Here is a 17,393-nt window from a genome sequence, read left to right as displayed (position 1 = left end):
AATATGCTAACTTACTTAAAAACATAAAGAAGAATCATCTGAACGTGTCAGCTAAATTACGCTCCGTCGTGAAATGAAAAAGAGGTAAAACACATGTGGGAACGTATTGTAAAATACAATTCTGTTAATTCATTTTTTCATGATTAGGTCTTGGTTAACCTTATTATTTCAGGATTAGAATACCTCAAAGACACTTGCTATTTTGATGTAGGCCGGTAAACTCACATCATGGTAGGCTATCTGAGGAAAAATCTTTTTAGTTATCTTTGTATAATCATTTGAAGCTTTATATACATCTATATGCTTTCTTAGTAAATCATAACTCATTGCATGTAAGACTGCAAACTACTAACAGCTTATAATGTATTTCCAGATTTAACAGTTGTAAAAGTGCCTCCTTCGAGCCGGATTCGAACCAGCGACCTAAGGATTCCAGTGAAGTTCCGCTACAGTCCTCCGCTCTACCAACTGAGCTATCGAAGGGATGCATCGCCTTGCAGTGTTAGAGGTATTACGTAATTCGTAAATATTCGTAAATAATTCGTTTATTTAGACCATAGACTGTAAAAAAATATAGACGTAGTGTCCGTGACGTCACCCGTACAGTTCTGAAGACCGTTTTTGAAGCCTAAAGTGGGCGTAGCCGACCGTCGCCATCTTGGCAGCGCGTCACTCCCGGATAAACGAAAATGGGCAAAGAAGCGGTACCTGGTGTTGAAACCGCGCCCACCTACCTCGACGCGAATCACGTTGTCTCTTGGATACTACAAGATATTGGCGCCGGCGGTTGATTTTGAATTGAACAGCAAGTCATTATGACAGGAAATAATCCCAACACGGCAGAAATGCTAAAATTAGTGGCTGGAATTTATTTATTTTTACGATAAATTAGCTGAGGTAACGTGACGGCTAACAGACAGCAGACACACGGCTAATGACCACAGCAGCGGGAATCCACCTGTCACTCAAACGTGGACACACCCTTAATTATGCAGAACTTTAAGGATTAATCAACTAAACGGATGAGTTATAAAAAAATTCACCCCCCCTCACAGTTGTCATGAAGGGCAAAATTAGCTGTATAGACCAAAACACATTCAGACACCAGGCTGTAAACACGTTTTTTTCTGCTGTAAAAGTTGGCATTTTAACATGGAGGAGATACAGATTTGACTCACTTCTGGCACCAGCCTCAAGCGGCCAGTCAACGAATTGCAGTTTAACTCACTTCCGTGTTGGTTTCAAGAGAGAGACAGGGAGGTTGCCGCTTGATTTAGACTACTAGAGCATATGATGTAATAGATAGTCTTAAAAAGATCATATAATAAAAAATTAAACAAAAAACAGCAGTTCTCGTAGCAGGTTTGATGACGTCTATACTACAGAGGAAAAATTGCTACCGAAACTGTTGATTGGTTATTTAGGGATGCTGTCAATCGTTACAAACACTGGCCCCCTATTGTTAGATGCAGCTGTCCCTTGCTTCGTCTATCCAATCAGGAATCTGGTTTAAATAAGACCTCCACCTGTCACTCACAAATAACATGCTTGCACCCCTCAGTACAAGGGTACAGTGAGACTATAAAGACTATTTATAATCAAACAAGGGAGGAAGATGGGCATAATTATCCTTCATTCTTGAGGTATTACTCATCCTGACTATTATTAAGGATTACTAAAGGACATAAGAGCAAGTCACATTGATTATGTGTAAAACAGACAAAGCTACATTTTATGAGTTCACAATAATATAACACTAAAACCAGCATTAATAAGGTGACATACTGATGCCGCAGTGTTATCTGGTTGTCTTGGAAGAATTAGACCTGTGGAGAAACTTAAATTCCTTCACAATCCTAAAATACATGTACACACACACTTTATTTTAAAGGCTTTTCACCCACATCCCACATTACATATCAAATAGAAAATTGGCGTGACTCAGTGTTTTTTTTTTAACCAAATTAATGGTGGTTGTTCCAATGGTAGAGTCAGCCAGCTGAAATGTTAATATAAATAGTTGTATTGATGCCACTAAACACTTGTCTGGCTTTGTCTGTTATCTCTGTCTTCCATCATCGGGTACCATTCATTGTCTCAGGGGTAGGCTACAAAATTCTCTGCATCATTTTGGAATGCTGAAATAGAAATGGAATTAATGAGAGTTCTGTGAACCCAAAAATGACACAAAGACATTGTTTATACTCAAAGAATGAAACTATTGATGCTAGCCAATTAAACCAATGCCTAAATATTAGTGGCTAGTTAACCTAATCAAAGATGGTGTGAAAGAGGATCCCTACCAATGCACAAATGTGCGGGTGCATCTGTTTTGAGTCCGAAATAGGCTCCTCACACCACAAAGGTTTTAGGGTGGCAGAATCAGAGGTTAGAGGTCAGGGTCTGTGTATAGGACAAGACAAGGCCCTGCATGGTAGAAAATAGATCCTAGGTGCATCTGTTCAAAAAGCTTACCCAATAGCCATTTAGTAAATGTCACATGGGGATGGAGGCCCCTATAAAATCGCCAGGCTTCCATGGAGAACATCTCTGTCCATTCAGGATCTTTACCACTAGCTGTACAGTCATACCTCAGTGATCCTCTCTTTGCAAAACACTCAGAAACAGCACCATGTGTGACACAGAGGAGTTTGTGGAGGAGTTTGAGGAAGAACAGGAGGAGGTGACCGAAGAGGAAGAGGAGGAGGCTGAAGAGGAGGTTGAAGAAGAGGCTGAGGAAGAAGAAGAGGCTGAAGAAGAAAAAACTGATGAGAAAGAGGAAGAGGAGGATACCAAACCAAAGCCCAAGATGTTCGTGCCCAACATTATGGCACCAAAGCTGCCTGAAGGAGAGAAGGTGGACTTTGATGACATCCATCGGAAGCGTGCAGAGAAGGACTTCAATGAATTGCAGAGTCTCATTCAGCTGCACTTCTCCACCAGGCAGAAGGAGGAGGATGAGCTCATGGCTTTGAAGAACCGTATTGAGCGGCGTCGAGCTGATCGTGCTGAGCAGCTGCGCGTCAGAGCAGAGCGTGATCGTGAGAGGCAGTCGCGACTTGCCGAGGAAAGAGCACGGCGTGAAGAAGAGGCTGCCAAACTGCGAGCGGAGGAGGATGCCAGGAAAAAGAAGATCCTTTCCAACAAGGGCTATGGTGGCTTCCTGCAGAAGGTGGATCAGAAGAAGGGCAAGAGGTTGACAGAGCGCGAGAAGAAGACCAAATGTCTTATTGAGCGTCGCAAACCCCTCAACATCGATCATCTCAACCAGGAGAAGCTGGGAGAGAAAGCCCTTGACCTTTGGAAGTGGCTCACTCAACTCCACGCTGAGAAGTTTGAGCTGGCAGAAAATTTAAAGAGGCAGAAGTATGACATCAACGTTTTGCGGAACCGCGTTATTGACCATCAAAGAGGAGCTAAGACAACCAAGACCACCAGGAAGTCCTGGAAATAAATTAATCAGATTGACACATTGCAATGACACACAAAAGAGAGCCAAAAAGGTTTGCTGGAATCACAGTTTCAAGTCTCGCATTGAACCTATAGGACATCATTTCTATTTTTATTTCTTTTGATTAATAATTGCTCCTAATGTCACGCTTTATTCAATTAGCATTGTATCATACATGTAAGGGGTTTATAGTGCTATTTTTGTTTCGTGTGATCTAAAGTCTTGATCTCATGCTGTAAACCTTTTAATAGTTTATTTTTTCCTCTGTGCACAAGATTTTACAATATGCAGTAGAAATGAAAATCAAAATGTTTTGCTCATATTTGAATGTATGTTTTGTTTTGTTTTTTGCTCATCAACTCCAGAGTTATCAAATATATAATTAAACCAGTAATATAATTTTGGAAAAGATGCACATGCATCTTAACTTGAAAGTCTCAATGAACGCTTAATTACAATTACTAATTAACAATCTAAAAAAGCTCTTGCAGAAATAACAAATAGGAAATAATTTTAAATGTGGAATTAAGCACTGGAATAAACAATAAATAAAGCTATTAATAAACAAATACATCACGATGTTATATGAACAGAAAAGGTCTTTATTGTAACAAACATAAGGCACATACTGTAACAGCAGTGTTTTAGCTCATACATTACAGTATCCAAAGTATCGCTTACATACAGATAGATATATATATATATATATATATATATATATATATATATATAAGCTAAATTATTTATGTGCGTATTAATTTTTGTGCAATAGAGTTTCCAGGATGTGATATTCTTCATCTATGAAGTCCCATTTTCCACATTCCACTCCATCTAGTGCAGTTTGAGCGCCCAAGTCATTCAAAAAGTACACTCCATTGACAGTGAGTGTGGATGGCTTATGTCTCATAAAATAAAATATACACAAGTGTTTCATTTCTGATTTGAACTTGCTCGATTAACAAAAAAGAACATGATTTCTAAAAGTTTGCAGCAGATGGATTGGGTCTATACAAAACTTGGATTATCAAGCCCACTTTTTCCAAGTTAGCCTCTTTTTTTCCAAATAGTACAAGGTATGACCTTGCAGTAAGATCTAGAAATTCTTGTTATTGCTGCTGATCATTTTGGGATACGAAGTCCCAATGGAGTGCCCAAATTTGTGCACCACAATCTCAAGGAGGTACTCATCCACCTTCACTGTAACATTGGTCACAGACAGAAAGAAGACAATAGTAAAGAGAGCCACCTCGAACTCTGGGCTAACGCCAATGAAACAACTGCCCAGTGGCTTCACCAGGCCATTCCAGCTGAACTGCAGGTTCAAGACGTAATCGTCCTCGTCCGGCTGTGAAATTGAACCAAATGTAAACATTGGAAGTAATGCACACAAAGCTGTATTAGTTTGTTTATATAATATTTCCCTTATCAAATGAATTTAAAATGATGAAATACCGTGTCCTTGTTATTTCTGGCATTGTATCCTTTGTAGTCCACATGACGGTGTTTCTCCTGGTGGTAAAACCGGACCCAGTTGTGGAGGCCCATGATCACTTTATCATGTTTGGTTTCACCAACAAACACATGCTCAAATCCACAGGAATCTTCACTGCCTCAGAGACAAGTGGAAGATGGCCGATCAATAAAAACTTCTTAATGTATAAATGCTAAGCATGTATATCAGCACATAGGTTTGAAGCAATATGATGGCAAAGGATTTTAACAACTTGTCTGTCAGTTACTCATATAACAAACCCAGTTCAGGTTATGTGATGTTCAAAGGTGGATTATAACTCACCCTCCCTTTTTGTTTCTGTGATAGAGCTTAAACCAGATGTCATAGAGCTGGCTCTTAAACTGAGCCGGATCCGACTGGGCTAGACCTTTGCGCACTAAATACCTGTGGGCACGCTGCAAAGACAAAACCTGTCAGAACAGGACTGAAAGAATATAATATTTCTCTTCACTTGTCCAGTTTTTGCATATATTTGCAGAATGTCGTATTATTATAATAGTCTCCTCCTTGAACCAACATCCCTGTACTACAAAGCTCATTTGCACATTTGTCTCACATGCCCATATTCCCCATCCACTTCCCATCCATTCCCATTAAACCACATTTTGGAAGTTAATAAATAAATGTCACATTTAATAAATAAATATTAAAAATGTGCTTTAATAAGTGTTTACTTTACTACGAATATTCATACAATATTAAATATGAATTAAAACAGCTAAATGTTTTTGTAGTTTTAGCATTAGTTACTTTCCAACTCTGGTCAGGAACCTTTATCAATCACACGGTCAATAGCAGACATACTTCAAATTCTTTAAGTTGGTAAATTTCTACATGTGCAAACATGACATTACTAAATAGCAAGGCAAAAACAGTGATCAGTGAGCGATAAGATACCTTCATGACCTCTGTCTTGAGAACAGCATCCAGGAAAAGATGATTTTCCTGAAGCTCCTGTTTCGTCACATGCTCAGTCACTCCTGTAGACATCTCATAATTGTCCAGCAGATTTATGAAGTCTGAGAAGAGACAAAGTAAATAAAACAGCTGTCTAAACACTCTTGCCATACATTGCATCACATCAGTAATTAATGAAAACTAAAAAACAAATATATATTTTTAGTACATTAAAGTATAAGGATGCAATTAAAAAAAAACATGATATTAAACATGCTATGCCATTACATGTTAGTATAGAAATGGTCTATAGCTACTTACGGGCGTAAGTATCAATGCTTTTGAGCTTGTCTTCATTGACATAGGAGAAGAGAGGAGTTCTAGCGCAGTCCCTGGCATTATTACTGCTTTTAGCTACAAGGCCAGCCTTCTCCTGTGAGAAAACAAATTAACTATAAATGACTGATTGATAAAGTCACCTGCAATCACGTATGTGGAATATATTACAATGCATTTACTTATTCATATATGTATTCTTCATAAACATGCCTCCTCTTCCAACCACCTACCTGTAGGTTGATTTTATAGTCTTTTCCAGGTTTCATGCGGTTCACATCCAGCTTCCACAGTTCATTCAGCACTTCTGAGAGCTCCTGATTGATGCTTTGACTGCAGTAGAGAAAGCATGGCTTTAAACGTCTAAAATCAGTCAAGTCTGGCTGTATTGCCTAGTAATAACAACAATAACTGCATAATTGCAATTGTTATTAATGCTACCATGGATATTTTTAAGTGTTATTTTAGTTCATCTCTACCTAGTCAATTACAAAAGTCCAAAGGTTATGCAAGATGATAAAAAAAGGGGGGTCTGGTTAGGGGACCCCCCAAGAGCTTTGACACAATTCGAACCCTGTCTGTATGAACTGTACGTATTAAAATGACTTCATTAGGGAGTTTTCAACTGTGTTTAATAACAGGTGTGACCACTAATCTCTATTATAGATGAGATTCAGTGGGTGCGACTCAAAATGCAGTGTAATAAACACCTGCTCGAGCCACTGTATATAAAAAATACCCGACGTCAAGCCCGGTTTCTATTCTCTCGAAACTGGAAATTAATTTGACACTTGATACAGGTTCACCTGTGCTTTTTATTCACAACTAGAGTTCAGCATTTTGGTTGAGCACGACGGATGCTCAGAAGATTAACGTTAGATGTAAAACCTGACACAAAGCTCATGCCCATGTGAGTCACCCTAACATGACAACACAACACAACAACTGGTTACCAAGTTTAGTTCCGTTCACAAAACAGGTTTACGGTAAAGTCATTAGGGAGTTTAAATTTAGTACGACAATAGTGGCGAAAAAGTATGAATGTAAATATATACACGATGCTTCGTAAAGAATATCATTGTGCACATCCATTTATTATCCTTCTGCTGGAAGTTTATCGGATGTTATACCCATTTGCGCGTGAAAACTAACGTCATTGCATCTTGATTCGATCACATTTACAGTAACGTTATAGTTTGGCAAACGCATAGTCTTTATGATTTTAAAACCACAATAGATGCACCTAAGTAATACCGTCAACGCTACTTTTCGAGGCGGCTGATCTAAAGCACAAAACGGAAAGAACATTAAACATCTGTTGCCACTAATTTTCTCACCCTCTTGCCATATTCGCAGGTTGATCCAATTTGTGGTAGAAAAGAAACAAGTTTGATCACTCATGCGATGATAAACTGGGTTTTGATGGGTGTGTTTAGAAACATTTTGATCGATTGGTCCTGGAGCCAGAGGGCGGGGCATGAGATCCAGGAACTAGGGAGTGTCTGTTGTTCAACAGGTTAACAGTAAACACGTGATACAAATCTCAGCCAGAAATGGTCAATTTTGTAATATTTACAAAAATTGGTTAGTGTTAACACTTTTTTTTTATCAATTGATGACGTAAGTATGATCAGATTACAATTACATGTGTATGAATGGTTATGATAACTTCTTTAAAGAAAATCATTATGTGGTCTACAGAGACTGGAATAATTTGGGTAAGCCATTTTTTAAGGGGTAGGCTCGTTCACTAAAAAAACTGAACATTCTGTCATTTACACAAACTTATGTTGTTCCAATCCCATAGGTTTTCTGTTTATCTTCAGAACACAAAATTAAGATTTACCATGTTTACCATATCAGATGTGCATTATTCAATATTTATGTGAATATAAGCCTAAATAAATCTGTTAATCATTTGTGTCTCCATTTACTTTTTTAAAAAGTTTGGTTTAGTGAATGAACAAAACTGATGTGAGACTATTAAAAATATTTTATATCTTAATATCACCATTTGTGCTTGGAGTTTTCATACCATGAACAGAAGTTTTATGAGTTTGGAACAACATGTGAATGAATAAATGATGACAGAATTTTTGGGTGAACTGTCTCCAAGGGTAACAGAAACCAGACATATTTGTTCTGTTGTAATTCATGACTGTTTACTTGTCTTTAGTAAGCTTGTTTTTACTTAGGCTAGTATTTGTGTGTGAGTGTGTGTGTGTGATATTGAAATTTGTAACAAGAATTCTCAATAGAATTCTGAAATTTCAGTGCATCAAAATATTTGATAGGATAAAAGTCCTATTTAAAGTTATAAAAGGCTATTTAAAGGGACCCTGTAATAACTCATAGCCCCGGGGCCCAGTGAGGTCTTAATGCGCCCCTGCGTGGATGACCAGCATTTTTGAGGGACTTGAATGAACAGTGTCATTTTAAAGCTGTAATATTCTAGAAATCATAGATTTGGAAGGACCAATTTTTTATTATTATTGTTATTATTATTATTAGCAGGATAAGCTATCTGTTGCCATGGTTACTTCTCATTCTCTATATGGAAACCTGCTTATATTTTGCTTTATTTTGGCCTTTAAGTTAAACATTCATTCATTCTTCATTGTATCGTTTGCAGGGAAGAGAAGCTATTTTATCGCATCACATGATAATTCGATTTTTTTCCTCTTAAGTTTTGTAGAATTTTGTTTACTATGTTGATCTGATTTGAGTGAAACCAGTGTCACTTTGTCCTTCATCTGGACAACCTGCTGTCGGAGGGTTTCAGTGGCTCGCCATTTTCCAATCTCAGTGAAAATTAGAGGAATGATGCCAGTTAAATAGGGTTTGTCATATGATTAAGCAAATTGGCACCAGGTACCACCAATAACGTTTATTCTTTTTTTTTTTCCAAATATCTCAAGTTTTTTCTCCTGTTAGGGTAAGTTAAAATAGAACTAAGCAGTGACCTTGGATTTTTGGAAATTATTAAAATTATTAAAAAATTCTCTAATTTTGATCTCCACTGTATTTATAAATTTTTTTGCAATTAGTTGAACAACATATTCAAAAAGAGAATGTGAGATAAAGAACAAACAACTGCAATAATAATAGAAAATTAACACTCACTAGATAGACGATTTACAAAATGTTTGTAAGTTTGTATTATTAATATTTACATCTCACTATTTGCTCAGCGGCGCCAGTAGTCTTCGACCGGAAGTTAGGGCGGAGCTTGTAGCAGGGAGCAGCTGACAGCACATGGTAAATTGTTATTACAAATGTCAACATTGATTTGTAAAACAGTTTATTTACTGATTTGAATAAATTTTAGCTGGTACCTAGTTAAATTTACATCATTTGGATTGGCGTGCTTAAAATGTTGCAATGTAAAAGTTGCTTCTGTTGATTTTATTGATAAATAAGACTTTTATCGCTGCATGCGCTTGAGGGGGCGTTTCTAGTGCTGTCTCTCAAATGTTATTGGTAGATTCCTTGTCAGGATATATATTTAGAAAATGCGATTACAAATTGTATATTTTGCCGGAAAAACTACTATAAAATTTTAATTCGATTATTTATTCTAATTATTTAAATTACGCATGCATGTAATTTGTTATGCTAACAACTTTGTTTTTGTTTTTTACAGCAAAATGCTACCACTACTTATTGTACCAGTCAAACGTTTAGAATAATTAAGATAATTTATTTGATCAAAAATACAGTAAAATAGTAATAGAGAAATTATATTACAATTTAAAACACTTTCAATTCAAGTTTATTTGTATAGCGCTTTTTACAATACAAATTGTTGCAAAGCAGCTCTACAGGAATTTAAGTTTCCACAATATATTTATATATTGCAGAACCTTAATATATTTAAATGAAGTGACATACTGCCAAGTATGGTGAACCATACTCTGAAACTTATGGCAAAATTTGGTAATTCTTTATGTTGTCTGAGCATTGGCATCCTCTGAGGGGTTGGTATCATATTTTCTCAGGTGTTTGGTCATCTCAGATCATTTAAGGGTTGGATCCAGACTGAAGCTTCTGTAATTAAAGTGAAGTGAAGTGACATACTGACCCATACTCGGAATTCGTGCTCTGCATTTAACCCATCCAACGTGCACACACACAGCAGTGAACACACACACACCGTGAACATACACCTGGAGCAGTGGGCAGCCATTTATGCTGCGGCACTGTCGTGGTATTGAGAGCGGAGAGAGCGCTGGACATTCACTCTCCCCACCTACAATCCCTGCCGGCCCGAGACTCGAACCCTCAACCTTTGGATTACAAGTCCGACTCTCTAACCATTAGGCCACAACTTCCCCCAAGACTAATTATGTCTCTATTTGTTTCTCTGTTTCTGTCACGGGATTAACATCCCATGGTAACTAGCATGGGATGTTAATCCCGTGACAGAAACAGAGAAACAAATAGAGACATAATTAGTGTAGCTGCTGTTCAATCTAAGCAAAAATTATTTGTTCAACCCAAGCTAAAGAATAATAATAATGTACATTTGATCAGATTTAACTGCAGTACAAGATTATAAGATGCATTATGTGAATGCTTGGCTAAAGAGATGTGTCTTTAATCTAGATTTAAACAGAGAGAGTGTGTCTGAACCCCAAACGTTATCAGGAAGGCTATTCCAGAGTTTGGGAGCCAAATGTGAAAAAGCTGTACCTCCTTTAGTGGACTTTGCTATCCTAGGTATCACCAAAAGTCCAGAGTTTTGCGACCTTAGGGAGCGGGTTGGATTGTAGCGTGGTAGAAGACAAGGTAGGTACGCAGGAGCTAAACCATTTTGGGCCTTATAGGCAAGTAATAATATTTTGTAAATGATACGGAACTGAATAGGTAGCCAGTGCAGAGACTGTAAAATTGGGGTAATATGATCATATTTTCTTGACCTGGTAAGAACTCTAGCCGCTGCATTTTGGACTATCTGTAGCTTGTTTATTGAAGATGCAGGACAACCACCTAGCAGTGCATTACAAGTCCAGTCTAGAGGTCATGAATGCATGATTCATGAACTAGCTTTTCTGCATCAGAAACAGGTAGCATGTTTTGAAGCTTGGCATTGTTTCAAAGATGGAAGAATGCTGTTTTTGTAACATGGGAAATATGATTTTCAAAGGACACGTTTCTGTCTAATATAACACAAAGATTTTTGACTTTAGAGGACGTAACAGTACATCCGTCTAGTTGCAAATTGTAATCCAAGAGATTTTGTGTACTGTTTTTTGGTCCAATAAGTAATATCTCTGTCTTATCTGAATTTAATAGGAGGAAATTATTGGTCATTCAATCTTTTAAATTTTTTACACAGTATTAGCTTAGATAGTTGAGAAGTTTCATCTGGTCTTGTTGAGATATATAGTATATCATCAGCATAACAATGAAAACTAATCCCGTACTTTCTAATAATATTACCAAGGGGCAACAAGTATATTGAAAATAGCAGAGGACCTAGGACATATCCTTGTGGTACTACATACTTTACTGGTGATAATTGTGATGACTCCCCATTTAAATGAACAAAGTGGTAGCGATCGGACAGGTAGGATCTAAACCAGGGGTTTTCAACCTGTGGGGCGCACCTGTCAAGGGGGGCGCGAGCATCAATTAATTCAGAGACATTGCCTTGAAGATTTACGAATACGAGTTATTCGGGGCAAGTGAAATTAGACAAACTTGGGGGGGCGCATGTCCTAAAAGGTTGAAAACCCCTGATCTAAACCATCTTAAAGCCTGCCCTTGAATACCAGTATAGTTTTGTAATCGATCTATGAGTGTGTCATGGTCTATAGTGTCGAACGCAGCACTAAGATAAAGTAATACTAGCAATGAGATGCAGCCTTTGTCTGAAGCAAGAAGTAAGTCATTTGTAATTTTAACAAGTGCAGTTTCTGTGCTATGGTGAGGCCTGAAACCTGACTGAAATTCTTCATAGAGATAATTTTTTTGCAAGAAGGAGCACAATTGAGCAGACAACTTTGTCTGCTCAATTATGTCTAAAATTTTCAAAAATTTTAGACATAAACAGAAGATTTTATAACAGTAGCTTGGTGGAGTAGACTCATTTATATCAATATATTCATTTGATTTAAACCAGGTTTCAGTCAGGCAGAGTACATCAAAATCAAACAGGGAACATTTCACGAGTAGAAGGAAAAATGGATTCAATAAAATTTCAGCAAATTTTGGACGGTAACTTGATGCCATCTGTGAAAAAGCTGAAGTTAAAGAGAGGATGGCTTCTACAAATGGATAATGATCCTAAACACACCTCAAAATCCACGGTGGATTACATCAAGAGGCATAAACTGAAGGTTTTGCCATGGCCTTCACAATCTCCTGACCTCAACATAATTGAAAATCTATGGATAGACCTTAAAAGAGCAGTGCGTGACAGACAGCCCAGAAATCTCAAAGAACTGGAAGACTTTTGTAAGGAAGAATGGGCAAAGATACCTCAAACAAGAATTGAAAGACTCTTGGTTGGCTACAAAAAGCGTTTACAAGCTGTGATACTTGCCAAAGGGGGCAGTACAAGATATTAACTCTGCAGGGTGCCCAAACTTTTGCAGATGCCATTTTTTTGTTTTCTGTTATTTTGAAAGTGTAAATGATGGAAATAAAATATAACTTTTTTGACATATAAGAATGTCTAATCTGTAATTTGATGCCTTTTGGAGATTTTTCCATCTTTCCTTGGCTTCTTTATGCATATTAATAAAAATTTTTTACCTGGGGTGCCCAAACTTTCGATCCCCACTGTACAACAAAGATGTGCTTCTCTGGGTTACAAAATGCAGCTTGTTTTTAGTAAATGTCAAGATCAATGCCAATATCTGGTGTGTACGGCACATCTGAGACTGTAGAAACACTTTCTAGGGCACTGGAATGTGTGCTGCACTAAAAGTGCAAGAAAAGCTTTCAGATGGGAACAATACATGTCTTCAAGGGTTATAAAAATCACCCTCTCTGGAGAAGTTCCCTCAGTCTTTTTGTTTGTGCACCATTTTTCAATCCTGCTGTCAAGTTACTGCCCCCTTTAAAAGCATCTGGATGACTTGAACCAGGCTAAAATTTAGACAAGCTCAGATCTACCTCTGACCTGATTATATACAAAATTTACATGGAATACAAAAATGTATGGTCTACATAAATGGCAGATATCTGAGAGAGTTGTCTGATATTGAGAGATTACGTTGCTGTACAAATCTGGGCATATAATAGATTTCATCAGAGTGGAAGGAGGTCAAGGGGCAGGTGTACATGGTCCACAGGCTGGGGGTAAAACGGCGCATCAGCGTGTCGGCCAACCTTAAACGCAGGTTGCAGCTCGAGCACACAATATGATTTGGACAGCAGGACTGCGAGGGAGTCTGCTTGGTTTGATTTGAGGAGGAATGATTTTTGGAGGTTGCAGGCAGGGCCAGAACAGGTCTTTTGATGGCACTTCGTTCTCTGAGGCGGTCCAGGGATGTTCTCAACTCTTGCTGTGCTCCTTGAACCCCAGCCAGGTCCCGCTGATACTGCACATTCAGTGCATGTAGGGTCCGTTCAAGCTGCAGGCTCTGACGCCTCTGAGCGTTAGCCAGGGAACGCTCTAAGATTGACATGAAATATCAACAAAAAGATTTAATAAACTAGCCCATATTGGACTTATTGGAAATTGAAAACAATACAGTAATGGATTAATTAGTGTATTAATTTTGATGATACCTCGTTCATTGTGTCTTTTCCGTCTTGACAGAGAGATGAAATTGGACATGGCCATGATCGTCTGGAAGAGATTAAGATATGCAGGATCCAGTGAAAAAATCCTGAAAAGTTGAGAGCTCATATCATGTTTTTACCTTTTATATAATGTTAACAGTGTAGCACTAAATTCAGCTTTCAGGGGGGTGATAGGCATATACTACATTCATGTTTTTAATTTTACAAATGCAAATCACAAATGTATATCAGACACTAATATGGAAATTTTGGAAAATTGTTAACAAGAAAATAATACATTAATGCATTTACTCACCCATGGATGTTACAACAAGCATTTACTGTCATCCAAACATAATATCCCACAAAGACGATTTTTGTGTATACACAAACGTTTCCTCTCTTTTTCAATCTAAAGATAGGAAAAAGTCTTCTGAAAGTAAGAAAGGCTGTTAGGTAACCTAACTTTTATAAAGCGACAGCGTGTCTTCTGAAGGATCGAAACAAAGGATTTGGAGGGGCCAAGTAAGAAAAGAGTGGGCAGAACTAGTGAGAGAAAGGCAACTCCTCTTCAACTTTACAAAATAATACAGAAAACAAAAGTAAAAAAATCTACTTTGCAAGCCAAAAAAATCTAGTATAATCATAAATATAGCATCAAAATCACTGATAAATGTGACAGCCTTTAAAATAAATCTGTGCTTCACATTGAATTTCAAATAAAAATGAAAATATAAGCACAAAAAACATTAGCCAGTTTTCATGCATTTCTTTAATATATCAGGTTTTCATATTCACAACAAATACATTAAGCTCTTTTCCTTTTATATAATACAGTCTTAAATATTTTTACACAGAAATATTTTCTCAGAATTTCATCTATCAAAATGTCTTTTCTTAACCTTTATTTCTTAAGTTGAAACATTTGAAGTCATTTCATTGTTTTATCTCCATGCCTCCTAGCAAACGGACAGTACTTCCTTTATACAGCTATTTACAGATGAAAAGAGTCTCCCAAAGATCTGTATGATAGTTCTCACTTGAATGAACTTGCACTGGGGGTGGGGTGGGGGGGTTAAAGTGCAGGCAAGGCAACAGAAAGGAATGTGATACGGACGTTTTTGGTGAAGGCTTTAAAAAGCAAATAAAATGGGGGTTTGGGGAGTGAAAGAAAAATGGTTATAGAGAATCTATATATATGCGTTTATCTCCGAGTTCTAATTAAGCAGGTCCACAAGTATTCCAGTCAAGAAGGATCAATCCTTCACAAGTCAGACCTCTTCAGAAACATTCCCATAGAAAATAAATACAGCATTCTTAAAATACACCTCTACCATCTCCATACGCAACCCACATTAGGTTTGCCAGCTTAATATGGTAACAAGTTCATTCAAACGTCTCATCAAAAACTATACATGTGAAAACAGTGACCACCGTCACAACCCAAAGGATCCGTGAAGCTCCTCTCTCCTTAATGGCAAGTTTAAGTGGCGGAACCAATTCACAGAGCATCGTCCTTATAAAAATAATCAAAAAAGAACCAAAATAAATAATTCAATCCATCTCAACAGAAGCAAGAAGATGGGGGGGTGTGTCCTCGCTTTTGTAACGGAGCACGAGAGGTGAACCAAGCACAGAGCCTCGGTTATCTGTGCAATATCAAGCATTTTGTGGAGCCGAAAGCAAAACTGCATCATCTCCTACGAGAAAAAAAAAAGGAGGCGGAGCCACTTATTTCACTACGAAGAGGCCGAAATAACGAAAAGCATCCCTACGAGGGCACTTCCACCGTCCACAGTGTCTAGGTGAACTTCAGGGCTACACAGTGCTAGTGTCACTACAGCCCAAAGCTATTTTAGAGGGTTGACACAGAAGTCTTTCGACCAACTGGAAACGAAGTGTTGCCGCTTTGTCGCCTGTTCGAGTCATAGGGCGAATCGATTTGGTCAAAGATCCAGATAAACGTTCTCCGGCAATGGCAAACACAATGGCTGTGGACACAGATGGCGTTAGGAGGTTGGATTAAGCTTTGGTTTTTAGTGTCCCATGGCCCTGCCTGTTTTTTAAATCGATTTTCATTCATTTTGCAGTCCGGTAAGTTGGTAACCATGCTTTAACCTCTTCGTATGACAAAATATATTAAGTCTTTAAAAAGGCAAAATTGCTTATCTGCATCAGTCATTTATACAAAGTGCACAGACACACTGCGTAATGTCCATTTCAGCAAATCAAATGAGTGAGAGAAAATGTATATATACACACACACACACACACCTCTCTGAGAGTTCAAAACAACACCGAACAAAAAGTAATAAAATTAAAGCAATATAAATTAATGTAACTTTGCAGGCCTGCCTGTCTATAACACAAAAAAAACTATATGAAACTTAAAAAAAGTTATGACCCGTGAACAAATATATCGGAATGAATCCAGCGGTGCAAGGTCCAAAGAGTTGTCACATGACTCGGATGGATCAAATCTCAAAAAAAAATAAAAACCTGTTAACCATTATGGCCTCAAAGGAATGGCTTCTAATAACAACAGTTAAGCTTAAAATTGTAGTGAAAAGTACAGAAATACATCTGAAATACGCCCACATTGTTACTCCATAGCAAGGCTTCGTGTTTGCTTTATACAGTGGGTTTTTCTACAAGAAACTTTAAATAATATAACCTTTGACTTGTTCAGAAACATGACATCAGCTACTATAAGGAGGCAAAACTAAATCACATTCTCTAGAAGCGCGGAAACCGCTTTGATTTTGCCCACCTTGGACATGTCTGATGGTATTTGTGCCGATCCAAGAGAGGCTAAAAACATTTCCCCAGGCTTCTTTGCGTGGGACATGTGAAATGTAAAATAAATGTAAAAAATACTAGAGTTTGCCTTGACAAAGAACTAAAAGTAAAAGAACCTACAGAATATTCTAGAATATATATGTGTATATATATATATATAAAAAAAGAGGTCTTTTGATGGTTGCTTCATTTACCACTGTTCACAAACTATATCTGTAACTGAAAAAAGGGTCTGTTTATCTACAACATATGACCCTCGAGGGAAAAAAAAATACTAAAGACCAAAGAAATCTGTATTATTAGTAACTCCAGCCAGGGGCGACATCTCGTAACACACCCATTGCAAGAGAAAAAACATTTCTAAATATCATTCAAGTTATCTCCTGACATTCAGCACCTTTCCATGACTGCAACTTGACGTCCTCGCTCTTATGCCAATTTTCCCATCATTCCATGCCACTGGGCCCTGTTTTCTGATTGGCCAGTGCTGTGTGTTGTTCCCCTCCAGTGGCGGGGCTTGTGCTCCCAATATCATTCATCCAAAACCCATTTATCTTCCTTCTCGGGGTAAGGTTTTCATCCCCTGCCACAATCTTTTTGGGTTTGTTTGCCTTTTTCTTTGCAGTGAGCAGCTGTTGGTTTCTCACATCAGTCATTTTTGTT

General features: G+C 37.7%; 2 protein-coding genes across 2 annotated transcripts; one reads left to right on the top strand and one right to left on the bottom strand.

Moving 5' to 3' along the window:
- Nucleotides 1–2,632: 2,632 nt before the first annotated feature.
- Nucleotides 2,633–3,454, top strand: LOC306861276 (troponin T, cardiac muscle-like; the record flags this gene model as incomplete). The annotated part of the gene is made up of 1 exon (XM_079403460.1): nucleotides 2,633–3,454. The coding sequence occupies one exon, from the start codon at nucleotides 2,633–2,635 to the stop codon at nucleotides 3,452–3,454; it is 822 nt and encodes a 273-aa protein (XP_079259586.1).
- A 587-nt stretch (nucleotides 3,455–4,041) lies between these two features.
- Nucleotides 4,042–7,654, bottom strand: LOC306861213 (uridylate-specific endoribonuclease C-like). Its single transcript, XM_079403360.1, has 7 exons — nucleotides 7,535–7,654; nucleotides 6,431–6,530; nucleotides 6,183–6,294; nucleotides 5,862–5,983; nucleotides 5,247–5,359; nucleotides 4,904–5,057; nucleotides 4,042–4,796 (listed from the first exon to the last, which is right to left on the bottom strand). The coding sequence occupies exons 1-7, from the start codon at nucleotides 7,543–7,545 to the stop codon at nucleotides 4,545–4,547; spliced, it is 864 nt and encodes a 287-aa protein (XP_079259486.1). The 5' UTR covers nucleotides 7,546–7,654; the 3' UTR covers nucleotides 4,042–4,544.
- Nucleotides 7,655–17,393: the final 9,739 nt, after the last annotated feature.

The sequence above is a fragment of the Barbus barbus genome (genome assembly GCF_936440315.1).
Source record: "Barbus barbus genome assembly, chromosome: 42".
NCBI classification, from domain to species: Eukaryota; Metazoa; Chordata; class Actinopteri; order Cypriniformes; family Cyprinidae; genus Barbus; species Barbus barbus.
This window is presented reverse-complemented; position numbering and strand designations above follow the sequence as displayed.

What these genes read in the sequence shown, in the direction of transcription:
- LOC306861213 (XM_079403360.1), bottom strand. An exon ending in AAGCATTGATACTTACGCCC is followed by an intron (nt 5,984 to 6,182) that starts GTAAGTAGCTAT and finishes GTCTCTTCTCAG; the next exon opens with ACTTCATAAATCTGCTGGAC. An exon ending in TCAAGACAGAGGTCATGAAG is followed by an intron (nt 5,360 to 5,861) that starts GTATCTTATCGC and finishes TTGTCTTTGCAG; the next exon opens with CGTGCCCACAGGTATTTAGT.